We start from the raw sequence: 20,727 nt of genomic DNA on the forward strand, positions 1-20,727 counted from the left end.
GGTGCATCGGGGCAGGAGAACAGAGCAGCCTTAGGCTGGAGTCACTCCCCCCACACCCAGCCCTCTCCAGAGCCAGAGTTTGCCTCTTCCAGCCACACACCCCTGGCCTCTCTGGCACCCAGGGGGCTGTAGAAACAAGCTTAATGGGCAGGAAGGAGGTAGGGTGTGCAGAGGAGCAGATCCCCACCTGAGGGCAAGCAGGTGTCCTTCAGTCTCGAAGAAACTTGTGTTCAGGAGTCACACCTGCCCATTTCCTGCTGGAGCACCTGGTCTGAAAATCCCAGCTTAGGTGAGGTGACCCCATCCACATACATGCCACCATGGATGTCTGGGTGTCCCCATATTTTTATCATATCAGCACTGGCTAAAGTTCCCAGAATACTTTATTCTTTGACTCAGTTTTTAATCACGATTCCAGTAAAATAATCAGTGTAAAATTCTGAAGATGTTAGCAAACAAGAGTACAGGGTTTCAAGTGCTGCTGTCAGGTTCTAGAAAAAGACCTTCATGAATGAAAGAGCGGTAGCAGAGAGGCCACTGGGTGCCACCCCTGGGAATGCTGTGCTGAGTTGACCTTGGGGAAAGCCACCTCAATCAGTAGCTAGCCGCCTGCTGGTCTCTGAAGACAGGTGTGACCCTAATTGGGGAACAGAAAACAGAACCATGAAGCACGGGGGGCGGGGGGGCGGGGACTGACGTGTCCTCTCTCCTAAGTTCATTGTCAGTAATGTCACATCACTGCTCGAAGAACTCACCTGGAGGTTACTCACTAATGGTTCTGCAAGAGGGTGTTGCATGCCTACTTTTCTCCATTAATAATTGTGCCTAGACACCCTCTTAATTTTTCCATCAACGCAGGAAGTAACTGTAACTATGAAATGGTAATAAGCAGCTGAAAATGGAACACAGGTGTCACTGGCTTTTTGGTCACAGCCATTGGTTTCAATTTTCCCCTGAAATAGATCCGTTTTCATAACTTGGAAAGGTGTAGCCTTTCTTGGCCACGTTCCCTTTGTTGGAACGACTCAGATGAACTATAGTGTGAGTTCTGCTCTTAGATGTTTTAACTTCTGCTTTACAGAAATGCTAACTGTTGCTGTTAGCAGCTAGTTCCTCAGTGCACACACAGGTCTCCTAAGATCTCGTGAATACGTAGCATGGATTCATGTTGATGTGTTCAGTGGTGTAGCGTTCACCCAAGGAGAACTGGATTGTTTCTGCTTTGTCTCAAGCTAGTCAAACAAATAATTTAACCCCTCGGGTCTCAGCTTCTCCATTTGAAAATGTGTCTGTCATCTCACAAGTAGGTTAAGATTGAATGAGATAACTTGGGCAATGACAGATGCTGTGTAATGATTATTTCATGTCACCTAAGCACATTAACATTCAGATCTGGGATAGGAAAAGTCAACAGTTATAGAAGGATTGTGTGAAAGAAATACAACATTTTTCTGTCAAAAATTTAAACAGGAGCCCTGAGGTTAATGGCTCTGGTTTGAACTAAACAAAAACGGATGTCAATGCTATATATAGATGTTAATTTGCCATTAGCTTTGCTTCCAGACATGACATGTTGGGAATATTCGAGAGAACTAGAAAAATAGCTTTGTGGGAATGTGACTAGTGGTGTTCTCAAGAATCTCTCCCTCCCATGTGACTCAGCGCATCCGAACAGGCATGTCATATCTGGGTTTCCCGGTGACTACTGAGTGAACACAGCTGTCAAACAGTAGACCACGAATGAAATAAATACTGCAGAAATCAAGGGATACTTTGAAATCGAACAGAAAAGGCCAGCAGCAGGTAGAGCCCAGAAGCCCCCGGGAACCCACAAAGCAGCCAGGCTGGGCTCAGCAGCCCCATTGCAGAAACCCAGAGCAGGCCACAGGCCCCAGCCATGCATCGTATCATTTAGGGACTGAGCTGGCCTCATAAGGAGGTACTTGGTTTCTGATTTATTAATCAGATTCCTATTTAACTTGTTGTTCAGTTGCTAAGTCATGTCCGACTCTTTGTGATCCCATGAACTGTAGCACGCCAAGCTTCACTGTCCTTCACTATCTCCTGGAGTTTGTTCAGACTTGTGTCCATTGAATTGGTGATGCCATCCAATTATCTCATCCTCTGTCACCCGCTTCTCCTCCTGCCCTCAATCTTTCCCAGCATCGGGGTCTTTTCCAATGAGTCGGTTCTTCACATCAAGTGGCCAAAGTATTGGAGCTTCAGCTTCAGTCATCAGCCCTTCCAGTGAATATTCAGGGTTGACTTCCTTTAGGATTGAATGGTTTGATCTCCTTGCTGTCCAAGGGACTCTGAAGAGTCTTCTGCAATACCGCAGTTCAAAAGCATCAATTCTTAGGTACCTGTTTAACTTAGGTGTTAATATTAGTAATCTTTCAAAAGGCTTCTTGCCATAAGTGAATTTGCACATGGTGTTTCTGGTTAGACAGTAGCCTTTCCAGGAGGAACCATAGCACTGACAGCAGAGTGACTTACAGAATGGATGAAGAGAGCCTTGCCACGAGTGCCACTGTCTCTGGGAGCCCTGTTGCCCGCGGCCGCATAGCCTGCTGCTCCAGTGGAGAACACCAGGAAGGCCAGTGTCCACTCCCCAGTCCATCACCGAGGCCTGGCCGAAAATCAGGGGAGGGTGCCACTCGCCCAGGCCCATGAGCTCTTCTGCTCATTCTCGAGAGTGAGAATGAGTAAGTCCTTTATCATTTGTCCATCAGAAAGCCTCTTTTACATAAGAGCCAGATTAGTGAGCTGGCAGAGAGACAGTGTTTTGCCACATCACAAGTCTTCACTGCCACATCCAAGGGTAGTTTCTGAGAGCCAGGGGAATAGCTTCCTTCACTGCAGCTTCTATGGAAGGAAACCAGGCAAGGAAGGATTTAGCAATTCGGAGAGGCCCGTAGGTATCAAAGGCAGAGCTGAGTTAAAAGGAGCTCTCTCATCCCCTCAGACGACTGCACACCAGAAGCAGATTCTCCGTGCTTCTTGCCAGGTATCGCATGTGTAAAGGAGGGAGTTACGTGTTAGGGCAGCAGACTCTGGAGAACTTCCAGCTGAGGCTGTATCACCTGTGTCCTCAGCGCTAAGTCATCAGCTCATTTGTTCTGTTTGTTAGTGTCCAACTACAGGATGTCCACCTGGGCCTTGGTTAGGGGGTAAACTGAAGCCAGCCATCCCTAGGTTCGTCTCTTGTATAGGCAGCCTATTCTAAAATCACCCACTCGCTTCTCCTTTCCTTTCTCTTTGGGACAGTCTGAACACATCGATCTTATCAGAGCACTCGACATCTGGCGAACCTCCACATTTGGAGGGCTATACAGGAACATTGCATTTATTGGTTTTGAACCAGAGGATCATCCTTGGCTGTTTTAGGAAGTCAAGACCCTCCCACTAATATAAAAAACTAGTGTGCCAGGGAATAAAATGCCTGCAGTATTCATTTGGTATCATGCAGCCACAAACTCCCCACTTTTCTTACCTTTGAAAATTTCCTCTGTGCCAGAGTGGTCAGTGAAGTGAAAGAGGCATCACTGAGGGGAGAGTGAGGTTTGGCATAAAGAACTTTGGAATCCACCCACCTCCCTGTTCTGAAGCCCTTCTTATATATGGTTATGCTAAACACTTATGAGCTTTGATTTCTCAAGCCAACATTTATCTTTGATGTTGCCTAGGGTCCGCCAGCACTGGAACAACTTCTAAATATAGATGTACTAGCAGACTAAATCTTTGAGCCTGGCAGTAGTTCAGTTGGCCAGTGCAGCCTAATTTTTTATTTGATTTATCATTGATGTTTCTGACAGATTGAACTATGCTGTTACAGAGAGTCCCCAGCCCAGAATCACTCAGCCCATGTCCGGATCCAGCAGCCATGGGCCATGAGCACATGGCGCCTGAAAACCACATGCATGTTACCTGTAAGAGAAGGAGGTCAATAGATCAAGAAAACATCAGGAGGAGTACAAGTCACATAACGGTTGCTGGTTCACCATGGATTCTAGCACACTTGTTGGCCATTCTCATTTTCTTGTGCCAGGAAGAGGAACAGGAAGGATCATTTCCAACCTATTAATTTGAAGGCAATTGAAAATGTCAGCCAAGTTTTTTTTTTTTTTATCTTCATTTTTACTTGGAGGATAATTGCTTTACAATGTTGTGTTGGTTTCTTCCATACAACAGCATGAATCAGCTATAAGTATACATATGTATATATAAACACACACACATAAAACCCCTCCTTCCTGAGCCTCCCTCCCACCCCATCCCACACCTCTAGTCATCACAGAGCACCAGGCTCCCCACTAGCTAGCTATGTTATACATGGTAATGTATATATGTCAATACTTTAGTAGCAGTGTTAGAAACACCAGCTTCCTAGATTGTTAGTACACTCCAGGGGAACTGGAAACGTTAGCCAGAGCAACCACATTCCCCATGGTCTACAGAACCACTCCTGGCAGGAAAATATTGTGGCTTAAAATAGTTGGAGTATATGTAAGTTGTATGAATAGAATTGGTTATGACTGTGTTAAATTCCTTAGCAGGGAACCCATTTTAAGGATTCCTCTTCCCAAGTACCAGAGCCACTTTATAAAGATACTAAGTTAATAAAGAAGGAAAACAGATTTGGAAAAGCTACTTTTATCTGTTTCCAGTTACATAGTTTTACAAATTAACACCTACATTTAGACAGATTTTAACAATTAGTTGTATGATATAAATCAAATACTTCTTATATACTTAGGTACCACTTTTCAGATAGGCAGACATATCTGTAAATTGATTTCTTCACTGGAGCTTTTTTCCATTGTGTGTTGTAAACAGATATCAAACAGGTAGAGATGTGATTGCATGTGGATGTCCTTTGATAGATTATTTACTTTGCTCACTCTTGAGGCTTTAGGCTATGCCATACCTAAACTGTGTCCCAAAGACTTTTTCATATCTGTATTTAAATATAAAAATATTCCCCAGGGTTGTCTTTAACTCTGGAGATAGCATTATTAAACTTTTTAATTCTCTAAGATGTTACTCTAAGATGAAGTGACTACATTGCCATTGATTAACAATTTTGGGTGATCTTTATTATCTAGGAATCTTGTTACATTTTTTAGGTTCTACAGAAACAACTTTAAAAATCTATTCAAAGAAGCCTCACTCTGTTGGATGGCTTTGAGGGTCCTTTATGCAGACAGATGTTGAACATTGACTGTATACAAGCACACTCGCTTCTGCTGCCTTACTTCCTGGCTGTTTATATTTATAGTGCAGGAGGAATTTATAAGTTTATAGAAAACTTCATATTATAAACATATATGGACATCAAAATAGATAAGTGTAATACTGCATAACAAATCACCTCAAAACTCAGTGCGTTAAACCAGTCACTTGTCTTTTCTCATGGATTCAGGGTTGGGAATTTGGACAAGGCACTGGAGAATTAGCTCCTCTGCATTCCAGTTTCTGGAGCTTCAGCTGGGGAGGGCTTGTTGGTTGGGGTTGGAACCTTCTGGCGGGATCCTTCTTCACAAGTCCGGTGGTCACTGCTGGCTTAGGTGGGCTTTGTCTCAGGCTCTCTCACAGCACAGCAGCTTCAGGGGACTCAGCACTGCAAAAGTGAATGTTCTGGTAAAAAGGCAGAAACATCATCGCCTTTTCAGGCCTCTCCTTAGTAGTCACAACAGCTTCATATCCACTCCATCTGTCATGACAAGAGAGTCACAAGCCCACCCATGTTCAAGGGCCATAAGCTTTGCTCCTCTCTGTTGGGGAATCAGGAATGTTTGGACATGTTTAGAATCATCACCACGTGACACAGGTTCTCCTGACTCTCCTAATCTGTTGATCTTTTCCCCTTTATCTTTGTGTAGCACATACAGTGTTTTAGGCACGTGCTCAGTCGCTTCAGTCACGTCCGACGCTTTGCAAACCCATTGACGATAGCCTGCCAGGCTCCTCTGTCCATGGGGATTCTCTAGGCAAGAATACTGGAGTGGGTTGCCATGCCCTTCTCCAGGGGATCTTCCAGAACCAGGGATCAAATCCATGTCTCTTGCATTGCAGGTAGATTCTTTACCGCTGAGCCGCCAGGGAAGCCGGTATTTTAGGTACTATGCCCTAAAAGGGTGTGGACTTAGAAAGGACAGCGTAACTCTTTTCCTGCCCCTGCTCTCCTCTGAGTGTTCTGGGAAGAGAAGAAGGCAGACAGATGTGCCCCAGAAATGCAGCAATGGGATGGGGCTCAGACCCCTGGCCCGACGGGGCGTGACTCGGTGGTGCACAAACCCGGCTTTTCTCACTAAAAAGATGCTCCCTCGGTGATGAGGAGGAACCCACGAGGAAAACCACATCCCTGCCAATTAGTGTCTCTGCCTTACTGTCACACTTCATGAGTCGGCCTCCTTAGGATGACTCACAGGAGATCAGCAAAGTGTTCCCTCCCCCCTCCTTTTTTGAGGGAGTTTATAAACATAGAAACTAATCTGTTTATCATCTTATTTAACAGCTAATTTTAAATTGTTAATTAAAAAGAAAAATACTTAAGTAGATAGTAAAAGGGCAGAAAATAAAGTGAGAAAATAGAGAATATATTACTTAAACATTTTAAATCTTTTATTTACAATTTACCCCAAGATTTCATCTCAAAGAGTGGAATAGTATTTCAAGATATCTTTGTCCCTGAAGTTTATATTAACTCATCTTGAAAACTGCTTCCAAGGGTGACTCACTGTCTGCTGCGGAGCCACAGGAGTTACGTCTCACACGACCCCACACTGCCTTCTCTCACCCCTGCTGGTCTGAGATTGGGTCCTTTCACAGTCTGGCAGAAAGCTGGCACTCTTCAGAATGTAGTGGGAACTTTATAGGACCTAAAAGAACATCTGGACTCTGATTTTTATTAGGACTGGTAACCAAATGTGTGACCCTTCTACCAAGGGAGTGAAAATGAGGATGGAGTGGGACAGACATGAGCAGAGTGGAGCTTTCTGAGTGTGGGATGGCTGGGACCTGCCCTCCAAGATAATCCACAGACCACCCCACCCCACCCCCTGCCGCCCCGTACTGTGTGAATCGAGAACTGAAAAGAGACCCTTGTTCACCAAGGATCAGATCAATGAGATGTCCAGACTAGGTCCAGTGAACTCTGGTAAATTGAGTTCAGTGGCATCAGGGACCAGGCCTCCTGGAGGGGCTGGAGCTTAAGCCGATCAGTGGAGTCTAGAATATAGATTCTATGCCAAGTATTTCTGTTCATTGGTAACAAGAGGTGATGGAGGCCAAACAGGAGCTTGGGACTGTGGAAAGACTAATCTGATACATGCTGTGTACATGATTGAGCCGCCTGCAAATTGAGTGCTTTTCTGGGGAGCAGTTTTAACCAGAAGTGGAGGACAAGCCCCCTGGGTGGAAAACAGTTCCATTTGTCTCAAGGCCCATGACTATGAGTGGGTCCTTGCAGGCTAGGTCTGAGTATAGGATGATGCATATTAGCAAGAACTGTAAACTCATTGGAGTGAGAAGAGGAACTCAACTGTAAAAGGAAGCAGTGTGGGTTTGTGATGCCTCACTCCCCACCAAGGTGAGCACCTTGAAGTCTATTCACACACAGTTGGTTTGTACTCCAAAATTTCTTCACATTCTAGTAAAGATTAACCTCGTCCTTGAGTGAACTTCAGTGTGCGTGGTAGGAAAAGCATTTGGGCATGCCCAGGATTATGAAATGGAAACAAGTCAGGGAACCCTGAAAATCTGTTCTTTTTGGCTTGTGGACACTGGCAGTAGGGAGCTAGTCCAGAACACGCTGGGGCTTCATGTCCAATGAGGTCAGTAGTGTGGTGGCTACATCTGTGCCAGAACGATCGAATTTCCAGCCTCCAGGGTGGATTTCCAGCCTCCTGTCACCTCTGCTCTCATTGGGTGAAGTTTTCTTTCCTTCCTGGGAGGAGGCACTCCAGTGCTCGTCTCAAAGAGATTTGGATCCTGACTGGTCCTATGATGCACATCCATGATCTTCCAACATGCAGAATCAGGACGCTCCTGGCCATCCATGTCTCAGCTTTTCGCTCGTAGAGCAGCCGGCTCCTTGGCCTATTGAGCTCCCCTCTGTGTGACACCCCACACGTGGCCTAGCAGCAGTAGCTGAGCAGGGCAATGCCTCAGCCACGGGTGTCTCTGCTGCCTATGTTTGACCAGATTATTGAAGACAGCAGGCCTGCAGTGGAGAGAGATTGTCCATTTCCATTGGGACCATGTTTTTGTAGGAAAGTTTGCATGAAGCTAACTTTAACTTATTAAAATATAAGTTGTTCTTTCCAGGTACAGCTGTTATGTCTCAGTAATCCTATGTGCTTTAAATTAGATTTTATTAGAAGAGGGAACATGATATAGATTATAATATCTCAATCATTTGGAGCCATGCTACCTATCAAATATGGAAGTTGTGATTTACTGTTTGTAAAACTTCACTAACCACAGTGGCTTGCTGCTGCCGCTAAGTCGCTTCAGTCGTGTCCAACTCTGTGCGACCCCATAGACGGCAGCCCACCAGGCTCCCCCGTCCCTGGGATTCTCCAGGCAAGAATTCTGGAGTGGGTTGCCATTTCCTTCTCCAATGCATGAAAGTGAAAAGTGAAAGTGAAGTCGCTCAGTCGTGTCCGACTCTTTGCGACCCCATGGACTGCAGCATACCAGGCTCTTCTGTCCATGGGATTTTCCAGGCAAGAGTACTGGAGTGGGGTGCCATTGCCTTCTGTGCCACAGTGGCTTGGACATATTTAATTCCTGATAAACAATTGCATTATCACTCCTGTCCATTTCTCTGAGTCTTTTAATCTTCTAAACATTATATATATATATTTTTAAACCCTATCCATTTCTGTCAACAGGAAGAGCTGGATAATATTTAATTTATAAATGCTGTTTGCAACCTGGGGTCATGCTTGGTTTACAAACAGATTCTTCACATCGCCTGTACCTTTGACTGTGTACTTATTCTGATGCCTAAGCCTAAAGCCATCAGAGAACATGGCATGGTCTTCCATGGAAGACTAGGGTGACTCAGGAGCCATCCCACATGGGAGCCTGGAGTGTTCTCCATCTTCGCTGGCCTACCTCTTAACAGTAGATTACCTTTGCACTGCAGAGACTCTTGTGAATATTAATTTTCTTTCTTCCCAGGTATCCCGTTTATATTAAACTCCTTGTCATACATGAGTATTTTGTTTTATTCAAGAACTTCTCTTGTTTGAAATATTTTAACCTACTTCCTCTCCTCTTTTTCTTTTGTTTTATATTCAGTAACTTCTAAAAATTCACCAGTAAGCTTTACCTTTTTAACTCTGTGAAACATTTGTACTCTCACCCCTTCATATTCTACAAGTACTGTTTCTAAAACTTGATTCTAAAGTTCTACCAACTCTGGGTCATTCTCTGTGTTCTTGGGGTTCATGCACATAGTAGGATATCGGGAAAGGTATAAAATTTGGCATGATTTACCTAAACAAGCTGGAGTTTATCTAGTAATTGTTCTTGATACTGAAGTAGAATTTTTTTTTTTAAATGTTGGCAATGTAGGAAAACCTCCTAAAGGTCACAGAATGGCTCTCTCTCTCTCTCTCAGTTCTTTAGTGAGCCCCAGTGCTCTGGCCCTTTAAAATAAAAGTCTAGTTCCCATCATTGATGCCTCCCCACTCTTTTTTTCTCATTTAAACCACAGGCTGGTTTCCGCCATATTAAAGCAAATCAACCTGGTAAGGAACAGACTGACTTTTATTTACTGGCTGTAGTTCTAAGCACCAGAAATGGGCAAAGGAGACCAAACAAAGAATAGGAAAAACGAGGCATTGAAGGGGAGCCAGCCTGGGGTTTGGAAGGCTTCCGTGGTGGCAGGATGTGCCTTTCTTGCACTGTTTACTCTGAGCTCAGAAATAGAGGAGGAAAGAAGGTGGATCACGCTACTGCCTGAAATGGATACAGAACATACCAGGGTGTGCAGCGCACAGAGTGTAATCAGACACTGGATGTAATTATGCAAATATATGCATAAACAGCTTTCCTTTGAATAAATTGTCTGCAGCAACCTTAATGCTCAAGGTTAAAGTAAGCCTAAGGGCATGATTTGCCAGCCGGAGTGACTTTGCCTAAGTCGCAGCTGAAAAACATATGCTTTACTGCCCCCTTCGTCCAACCCCACCCCTACCATTTTTCATCATTGTATCTGACTGCATGTTGAACCCTTGATAACATGAACTTTGGCTCTTTAAAACTGTTAGGGCTTCTCCTCTCTTCCTTGGAAAGGGTACCACCTTGCTTGGGAGGGGAGACTGGGAAAAGTTTGAGGATCACTGTGGTGTGGTGATTTTTAATCTGTTCAGCCTGGTGATACTTGAAGCTAGTTGTATGCTTATTTTGAATTAAACTTCACCTGGAATTTTTTTTTTAAGTAGTAAGCATTTGGAGACCTATTTAAAGGAAGGAAAGGCCTACATTTTCTTAGGAGAAAAATGTGCTTTCTTTGTCTTTTATATAATAGAGAGCTTCAGACATATTCCTGAAAGTCCTGGGCTTGGCTGTCTGATTAAAATGCTGAGATTCATCCAGCATTAGCATGTGATTTTCTTTTGCATGAACATAGATAAACTACTGTGAATTATGGGTATGAAATATTCTAGAAAACTGCTGATATGCGTATTCCATGCCTCTGAGCATGGCACAGAGTAGTTTTTTTTTTTTTTTCTTCTTAGATCTATTAAGAGAACCCACTGGAGTGTCTTCTTTTTACTTTAAGGAATTTGAAGCATTGTATAAGGCTAGGAATGTATTAAAAATGTGTTTCCATCCTCATAAAACACTTAAGAATGGTTGTAATACACATAGATGAATTGAACTGATGTTCCAAGTCTTTGTCAGACATTCAGCTCAACTACTAGCCTTGATAGAACTCCCGGATTGTCCAAAGCACTGCTTTGAGACCAGATGTGGACAAGATTTAGTCAAAGGCATGTGCCCAGCCTTTAGGGATGAGCATACAAGCAGCTCACCAACTGGAATGTACAGGTGTGGGCTTGGGAGCTGCCACAAAGCAGGAGAAGAGAGAGAAGACCAGGGTGGTGACGGTGGAGGGAGGAACAGTTGTGACCTGCAGGGCTGCATAGATCAGTCCTTGAGTGCTGGGCCGCCTGGGGAAGACTGTGCAGTTCCCAAGCTAGTGATCCTGTGAGGCCGCAGACTCACTATAATGGGCCAGGTCGGGCTATTTGACCAAGTGAAGAAGATCTGAGAAACTGTGATCCTTAACTTGAGCATTGCCCTGTGCCTGAAAAGGGCCTTCTCTATTTTGTTGACCAAAGTCCTCTTTGAAAATACCACAAGTATGGTATACCACCTGTCTCAGTAACGGAATTGTCTGTAGTGCCTTTGTGTTAAGGATGGTATTTCATTGTAGAGTGCTTTCCTTCTATTGTTTTTGTTCATCCAAGCTAGAAAATTAAGCAGTTATTCAAAATGCTCCTTCATTTTCTTATTTTTTTTTTTAAATTTATGTGCATTGTTTCTTGTTTTCTTTTAGGGAAAAAGAAACAGTGGTTTCAGACAATGCTTCTTTGGGAGCCAGAAGCACTGCAAGTTGACAAAGCTGTGTCCAGCCATGGGGTACACGTTCCGGCTGGCGGCTCGGAATGACATTGGCACCAGGTATGGCGTTTCCCAGTCCTCATGCCTTTAAGCCTCTATGTGGTGTCCCTGAGTCCTCCTCTCACGTTGCTGAAAGGCGAGGTCGCCTGCTGCCTCCACACTGCACCAGCTGGAGATCTTCCAAAAGAGAATCCTAATCAGAGGCTAGAAGGCCCCTTCCGAGGTGATAAATGCCACTGTGTCCTCTTTGCAGCCTTGCAGGCTGTAATGCAGAAAGGCCCACTAGGGGTCTCAGAGAATCAAGGGAAAGGTAACTACAGATTTTGAAAGGGAATCCTCTGAGGACTTTATTTTTCAGATGCTGTGCCTTTTTCTTTCATCACTTTAGCAAGCTACTCGTTCAGTTGCTTTTTTCAATTATGTCTGAGTGTTTCCTGATACAAAGAACGAGTTGCTGGGCCATCCATTGTTGTCAAGCCCAGGCAGATACTCACAAGACTGGAGAGAATCTGGACTGTGTAGGACTCACGGCTTGCCTCCAAGCTGCTAGGGAACGGTGAGAACAGGTTTATGGTGAAGCATCAGTAGATTAAAAGTACCTTGAAAAGACCATATTTCAGTTGCACTGCCTGGGTAACAGTTGATTAAGGGAAAAATCTTTTTCTTTCATCACTACTTGTTGAAAATCTTCTTAAAGGTTCAGCACATGATTGGTCCCAACCCTTTATTCAGCCTAAAGAACTTGTTAAGATCACAAGCTTTTCAGCCCTCTTTCCCTACCCATGATAGCCATTGTATTTTTAGAGTTCACTAGTTGAACAGTCATAATGATAAAGGCTTCTACAGCTTCAGAATTTATAAACGAATCAAAAGCATCCACAAACTTTTGGAAAATGGCAGCGTACATATTTGTAAAACATTTATTTTATCAGCAGACCATTGTTTGCCCTTATATGCATTGATTTGACAGTTCCTTGGTAGCTGTGGCTCGTGGCTTGTCACCGTCACACTGTGCTTACTCCTAGGTGCCTGTGGGGGGGAATACATTTTTAAATATATTTTCCTGTAACACAGTATGCTTTTCTAGTAGTAGACTAAGTAGGGAGTGGGTGATTGGGGCGCACTGAAGTTGTGGTAAGGAACATCACACAAAGGATCCTTGCCTGCCTTTGCTTGCTGAACCTGTCAGGCCACAGACTTACCAACCCAAGCCAGTCACGCGGTAGCTTTTGAAATGCCAACTCCTCCACATGCTCCTAAAGGTGTCTCACCGGGTCTGTTTCTCTCCAGCGGGTATAGCCAAGAGGTGGTGTGCTACACGTTAGGAAACATTCCTCAGATGCCCTCGGCACCAAGACTCGTTCGAGCTGGGGTCACGTGGGTCACACTGCAGTGGAGTAAACCAGAAGGCTGCTCACCTGAGGAGGTGGTCACCTACACCTTGGAAATCCAGGAGGATGAGAACGTAAGTCTGGCACATGTCATGCTTCTGTGTGCATTCTGTAAAGTCAGTTTTATCACAGCTACAGGGTACACTGTGAAATTAGATTCACTGCCTATTGGAAACCAAATTCTTAATTTCTACCAGGGCAATCACCAGCAGAACCCTGTCCTTCCCACAGTCTTCCCCAGATCCGTAAATGGCATCCCCGACCTTTCCTTTGGGGAAGCCAGAAACCCGTGGGGGCATCCTTAGCCTCATACGTGTGTTGAGTTGTTGCATTAGTCATTCAGTCATGTCTGGCCCCATGGACTGTAGCCCACCAGGATCCTCTGTCCATGGACTTCTCCAGGCAAGAATACTAGAGTAGGTCTCCATTCCCTTCTCCAGGGGATCTTTCCAACCCGGGGATCGAACCCAGGTCTCCAACATTGCAGGCAGATTCTTTACTGTCTGAGCCATCAGACCGCATATGTAATCAGTCAGCAAATCCTTGTAAATCTCCCTTCCAAAGTTACCCAGAAATCTGATCATTTCTCAGCATCTGCACAGCTACTGTACTTTCCCAGCCACCGTCATCTCCGCCCCTGGGTTGTTGGAATAGCCTCTTAAGTATTTTCTCTACTTTCATCCTTACACTCTGTTCTGCACATGAAGCCACAGTGAGCCTGTTAAATAAAATACGGCATGTCGGTGCTCTGCTCAGAACTCTTCCCATCCCAGTGCCTTCCCTTCTCTTCCAGAGGAGAAGCCAGTACTCTCAGAATGACTTCCAGGTCCTCCAAATTCAGGGTCTTCATCACTGACCTTGTTCTGCCACTGTCATCTCGCTGAGCACACCAGCCACGCCCTCCCACAGCGCCTTAGCGACTCCTGTGCCCTCTGGCTCACATGCCCCTTCAGATATCTTTGAGTCACTCCCCTCATTTCCTTCAGGTCTCTTCTCACATGTTACCTCTTTAGAGAGCCCTTCCCTGACCGCCTTGTATGACAGCACTGTCCAGGAGCACTTTCTGTGGTGATGGAGATGTTCTGTAATTTGTGCTGTGTAATAAGATACAGCCTAGTCACACAGAGCTGTGGAGCACTTGAGATGTGGCTGTCAGCCCACGGAACTGAATTTTTAATTGTATTTTAATTTATTGGAAGAGCCGCATGTGACTGCTTCATTGAGCCTGGAGAGCTATAGAAAGCAATGCTCCCTAGCTCTATTACCGACTCTGTTCTCTTACCCAGCTTTATTTTTCATCTAATAGCACTTAACACCACACAACATGCTTCATATTTGTATGCAGAGTGTTTTAATTGCTTTCTCCAGCTGTCATACAGTTTCTGATGGGCAAGACTTTGTTTTTGGGTAGTGCTAAACCTCTAGAGCGTGGAAGAGAGCTTGGTGCATCAGGGGTGCTCTGAGATCAGATGGATGAATGGGGGTGGATGCATGCATGACTAAGAATACTGTTGTATGAATTCCATACAGTTGGCTGTCAGTGGGACATCTATCCCGTTGAAGGACTTTCCCCGTTAGCCAGAAGACACTGTCAGAAACCCCAACCACTGTTTATTACATAGCACACTGCAGCTTGACAGTGAGGACTTCTGCACAAGAGCGTTTTTTCATGACAATGTTGTTAAATGATTTTTTTTTTAAACTACATACTGCTTCGTTAATTTGGTAGTTAAATTCTTTGTTTAAAATGCTTATTGAGTAACTAGAAAAAGTTTGCTCTGTGAGGAAAGTTTATGGTGGCATCTATTAAAAGGAAATTTGCACTTTTTCAAAGAGAGCATTGTTCTCTTTCACATTAGTGTTAGTCTCACAATAAAAGTGCCCAGATCAGGACAGATTATGATGTGATAACAGTTAAAGTTTCACTTAAAGCACCGTGGGATTCTGGCCCTATTTTTGCTATAGCTGCCAGACTTCTGGCCCACTGTGATAATGGAAAGAGGCAGTCTAAAACTCCTACATACAAGGGATTTAATGCCCAGATTTTATGATACTGATGTTTCTTTCTGGCTTTGCCTTTACAGGATAACCTTTTCCACCCAAAATACACTGGAGAGGATTTAACCTGTACTGTGAAAAATCTCAAAAGAAGCACACAGTATAAATTCAGGGTAAGTCAGTCATTTGGGTACTTGAACTGCTTAAAAATAAAGCTCTTTTATGTTTCCCCCCTTTATCATTTTAAATCAATTTTACAGGTTAAAAACTTTTTTAAGGTTGCTGCACTTCACACTTTTAAAGTAATATCTATAAAATACACACCATACTTTAATTTTAAAACCCACACCCGACTTTGGAGAAAAGAAACCTGTTGCTGTGATGTACTGTAATAAATTACATAACGAGGCTAGATGCCCTTGCCCAGGAAGATTCAGACCAGGTGCCCAGCGTACCTGTCTCTCACCTGCACTTTATGTCCTTCTATTCAGAGTTTCTTCTTTTCATCAGATTTCCTTTTTTCCCATTGTCCTGTGCTCTTTTGCCCATTTTTCTTTTCTCAGCCATTTTTGTTTTCTATTACCTACACCCCTCCCCTGTTAGGCTCTGGACAAGCACTGCTGACGTCACCGTGGGACATTGTGTTGTAGCAGAAGACAGTTCTGCGATCTCATTAGGAGAGAGGAGACAGCAGGCTGCCTTCTGTGCTGCCTTACTGTTATCGATCCTAGCACAGCCTTGTACTTTCTGGTGCAACAGTGTGCGTTTTAGAGAGATGTGGTTGTCTTCTGATTCTCTCTTTCCTTCTCTTAATTTGAGAGACAAATCATGTTATTTAACTTGTAGGAGTCACTCAATAAATATTTGTCAGATTGTCAAGTGGAACGTGTGACTACTAAAGGAAAATGATAGTTTTTGATATTTTAAAAAACCTTGCTATTCGATGGCTGGCTATGAGATCAGAGGTATACTGCCAGCAATTCTCCACAAGGTGGCGTTGTCCTACTCCTAAATAATCAAGGTTAGCAAGGTTCTTTATATCTGCTGCCCACCACCCCCCGCCATATTTTCCTTCCATAAAACAAAATGAACTGGTGGAGACATACTGGTTTTGTTTTGTATTCTTGAAAAGGTAAAAGTGTCTTTAGCTAAAACCTACCTTGTTGTTTCATTTTTAATTGTTAATAAGTAAACTGTTTAGAAAATAAGTACTCCATTAAAGAAACACTTATAAATTAGTAGTTTGTGAGAGAGCAAGGGAGAATATGTGTCAGTATCTGAGTTCATGGATGCCTTGATCTTGCCATATTGAACATTACCACTGGTTTAAGAACTACTATCTAAAGCATATGAATGTGTTATTGGTTGTGTTACAGCTGACTGCTTCTAATATGGAAGGGAAAAGCTGCCCAAGTGAAGTTTTGGTTTGTACAACAAGTCCAGACAGGCCTGGACCACCTACAAGACCCCTCATTAAAGGACCGGTTATGTCTTATGGCTTTAGTGTCAAATGGGGTATGTTTTATTGCTATTGCTGCTGCTGCTTTTTTTGACAGATTTTTTTTTTTAAACTTGATTAATTTCAGTAGTGACAAACCAGTTAACAAAGAAACCATATTATCTGAGGGAGTTTTACATGTTTGAAATATATATATTAGAAATATCCTGACAATGCCACCAGTTGGTAAAATTGACAATTGTAAGAGCATTTCATTTACTTCATGATTTTCCTGTAAGACACTTCTTCTGCCTGTATTTTAATATATTAATAATTTGTATGTGGTAGTCTCTGAATATATCATTCTTCAGTAACTTTCCCTTAAAATGTAGCAATATTTAATATGAAAATTGATTTATAAAGTTATTAATATGCAAGTTGATTTATAAAGTTATTAATATGAAAGTTGATTTATAAAGTTAGTATTGAAAATAGTTTTCAAAATTTAGGTTAAGTCATATTAAATTTGACAGGATGTTTAAGTTACAATGAATTAGGAAGACTTTAGTTTTTGTTGTTTGTATATAACCAGAGGCCTCGGACTTCAGGAAGTTCCCATATTAAAGTTCATTATATGCTATTTGTAGGAATCTGATAGAAGGATATTGTGTCTCACCTGCTGCATGGATTATTTCAATGAAATAAATGCCATTAGAATGTTGATAAACATTTGCAATTGTATGTGAAACTGTTACGATGTGTATGATCATCACTAACATCATACAAGAATAGTAACTACCTAACAGACAAAAAAAAATTTTTACCTGGCAGTCAAGTGATATAAAGGAAATGTAAAACATAACTAAATCATTATTAGAGACCAACCACTGAGACATATCACTGCTTCAAGTTATGTGGTGATTTTGAGGCAGAATTATTCCCTGGAACATGGATATGATTAAAAGAAACAAAAAAAAACTAAGTGTGCTTTTTTCCAGATCTAAAGCTTCTTTTCTCAGAATATCCTAGAAATTTCTGTCAGCACTGAACATTTACTTTCATTGTTAACTGTTAACTGTTAAGTCGCTCAGTCTTGTCCAACTCTGCAACCCCATGGACTGTAATCTGCCAGGCTCCTCTGTCCATGGGGTTTCCCAGGCAAGAATACTGGAGTGGATTGCTGTTCCCTTCTCCATGGGATCTTCCTGACCCAGGGATTGAACCTAGGTCTCCTGCATTGCAGGCTGATTCTTTCAGTGTCTGAGCCACCAAGGAGGCCCCATATGCCATAAGATTTAACTATTTAATTATTGTTGTAAATATCTACTACTGAAATTAATGTATATTAATGGAAATTATAGGTGAAAAGAGGGATTAAAGTTTCTAAATCTATATGAGTAACCTGAGAATATGTCTAAAACATAGATGGCCAATTGATAGTAGAGGCAAATTCTGTGTAGTCTTGAAAAAATATTTTTCTGCTCAGAAAAGAAAATTCTTGCAGGCCCTGGGTTACCAATAGACAAATAGCTAAGGTACACAGGGTTCTAGTAACAAGCCAGAACCCCTTTTTCAAACCACCTCTTTGGTACAGGTTCCAGTTGATCTGATTTTCTATTAGGTTCACTTGGGATGTAAAGTTTGCTTAGCAGCACACTGTGATGAACAATTTGAAATTTCATCAATAATTTTTACACCTCCTTTTCCCTCTCTTTCCATCTCGCAAAAGAATCTGGTCGTGATGATTTAAGTGAAATAAAGAATAAAATAATTTTTGAAAAGAAGTACATGAATATTTTGTTTTATATAAAAACCACCATATATTAAAGAACAGGCTTTAGAATTCTCAAAATAGATATTTGACCATAACTCTTAGAAAAATAAAATCACATTTCGGGTTTTGTTCGTGTTTCACTAAATGCTAACTTTTCTAGCTCTGTAACCTTTGCGTCGTTAGAAGGTTTTGTGGTGTTTTTGTTTCTTTTGTTTTTCAAGTAAGGAGTTGGGTGAAATGTTATTTGTGTCTTTTAGTTGAATCCAGAATTTATACAGTCTAATGTTACATGGTTCTGTGTGTTCTAATAATGTTTACTAACAAAAGTCAATATGCTTTTATAACTAATAAGACATTTGCTTACTTTCCAGATCCTCCAAAGGACAATGGCGGTTCAGAAATACTCAAGTACTTGCTGGAGATTACGGATGGAAATTCTGAAGGTGAAGTTTGTAGAAATTCTTATTCAAGTCCTGTTTTCTAATAAGATAAACATCTGTATGATAATAGTGGGCTATCATTTATTCTGTTGATAGAGGTACTACGGTAAATGGGCTTTAATCACATATTGACAGTTTTTTCTTTCAAACACAGCATCACGAATCAGTCTGCTTGATATGTATATTTTTATCATGCTTTTTAAAGTTTTTGTCACTTCTTTAAGCCAAAGGTCCTCATTAATAGAATAAATATGTTTTTCATCTCTCTTGGCATACTTTCTGTAGAAATTCTTATAAGCAGAGAAAGTGTCAGAAGCGATCAGCAGGAAGAATAAATCAGTGCACAGAGGATAACAACATATTGTTGTGGGCTGCTGACAAGCATAACACGCTGTAACAAATTCAGGAAATGTCTTCATTTTTGTTATTTCTCGGTCAGATTGTTTAACCCTTACTCCTTACACTAGGTGAGCTAAAGCCAGACAGTGTTAGAGGTCAGATTCCTCCCATAGTGTTTTCTAAAAAATTCTTAGATCGTCTTTCTAATAAAATTTATTATGCTTTAATAGAAAAAAGTCAAGTCCTCAGAACTATAAAAATGACACCTGTCTCACCACCACTCTAATGATCCCTGTAACTAGTACTTTGTTTTTTAAAGTGATACACATGTGGGGGGAGCGGGGAGAGTTAACAGCAACTTTTACAAACAGTCTGTGCAGGTGTGTGGCTTGCTTTTTATTCTGTGCCATGATAGCCACCTGGAATGTTTTATTTTCACATCAGTTGGGCCCTACTCTATTTTAGGCCAAAAAAACTCATAATACTCTGAGATGGGCACAGCTGTTCTTAACGTAAAATCATATTCTATGCTAAAAATCAGGCCTTTGAGAGAAGTCATGTATATTCAGTGTCTCATTGTGAATAACTAAATATATTTTGAAGTTTTGTGGCTCTCTTGACCACTGTGGCTGATTAAAAGTAGATGCCATTCTGCACATAAGGTCAACGGTGTGGTAGCGCATGGCTGCTGCTGCTGCTGCTAAGTCACTTCAGTCGTGTCCGACTCTGTGTGACCCCATAGACAGCAGCCCACCAGGCTCCCTCGTCTCTGGGATTCTCCAGGCAAGAACACTGGAGTGGGTTGCCATTTCCTTCTCCAGTGCATGAAAGTGAAAAGTGAAAGTGAAGTCGCTCAGTCGTGTCTGACCCTCAGTGACCCCATGGACTGCAGCCCACCAGGCTCCTCCGTCCATGGGATTTTCCAGGCAAGAGTACTGGAGTGGGGTGCCATCGCCTTCTCCGGTAGTGCATGGCATCAGGGATTAATTCAGTCTCCTCTCTAGTCCTTGTTCCTAGCTGCCTTTGCAGTACAGGTCATCTACTCAGTTATGTCAGAATGACTATCTTTATTATTCCCCCTTGTTCCTATATGGCCCTTGTGCATGTGACTTCATTGTAGAAAGAAAGTGAAGTCACTCAGTCGTGTCCAGCTCTTTGCAACCCCATGGACCATAGCCTGCCAGGCTCTTCCATCCATGGAATTTTCCAAGCAAGAGTACTGGAGTGAGTTGCCATTTCCTTCTACAGACTTTATTGTAAATCTGGCCTAATAAGCAGCTGAGAGTATTTGTGGAAGTTAGTAACTATCGTGTGTGTGTATATGTTAGTGCCTCAGTCATGTCTGAATCTTTGCAACCCCATTGACTATAGCCCACCAGGCTCCTCTGTCCATGGGAGTCTCCAGGAATTGCCATTTCCTTCTCCAAGTAACTGTCGTGGAAGAGGGTAAAAGTATTTTCCCTTAAACAACTGAATGGAGTAAAACATTCCTTTCAAGTAGTCTGCTGGAAACATAGTGTTGGTGGGAACAAAGCAGAGGAGGAATAAATGTCCTGGATGGTTGAAGCACCGCCCCCCCCACCCCCACACACACAATGCTCTTCTCCTGGTGGCATCAGCCTCACCCAGGCCCCTCAGTGGCCCTGCTTGCTTTCTTTAATCCCCAGAAGTGGTTAGATAACCTGGGTCACACTGAGTGTTTCA

At 42.6% G+C, this 20,727-nt stretch overlaps 1 protein-coding gene across 5 annotated transcripts in view; it reads left to right on the plus strand.

Annotated features, from left to right (window-relative positions):
• Nucleotides 1–20,727, plus strand: part of FNDC3B (fibronectin type III domain containing 3B) — a 359,396-nt gene that overhangs the window by 279,880 nt on the left and 58,789 nt on the right. For all 5 annotated transcript variants that reach the window (XM_010835255.1, XM_010835260.1, XM_010835258.1 and 2 more), the window contains 5 exons: nucleotides 11,579–11,703; nucleotides 12,934–13,108; nucleotides 15,119–15,205; nucleotides 16,409–16,547; nucleotides 18,616–18,687. In XM_010835255.1, the coding sequence (XP_010833557.1) occupies nucleotides 11,579–11,703; nucleotides 12,934–13,108; nucleotides 15,119–15,205; nucleotides 16,409–16,547; nucleotides 18,616–18,687 (598 nt within the window). The remainder of the gene's footprint in view (nucleotides 1–11,578; nucleotides 11,704–12,933; nucleotides 13,109–15,118; nucleotides 15,206–16,408; nucleotides 16,548–18,615; nucleotides 18,688–20,727) is intronic.

The sequence above is a fragment of the Bison bison genome, unplaced genomic scaffold, assembly GCF_000754665.1.
Source record: "Bison bison bison isolate TAMUID 2011002044 unplaced genomic scaffold, Bison_UMD1.0 scf7180017864040, whole genome shotgun sequence".
Lineage (NCBI taxonomy): Eukaryota > Metazoa > Chordata > Mammalia > Artiodactyla > Bovidae > Bison > Bison bison.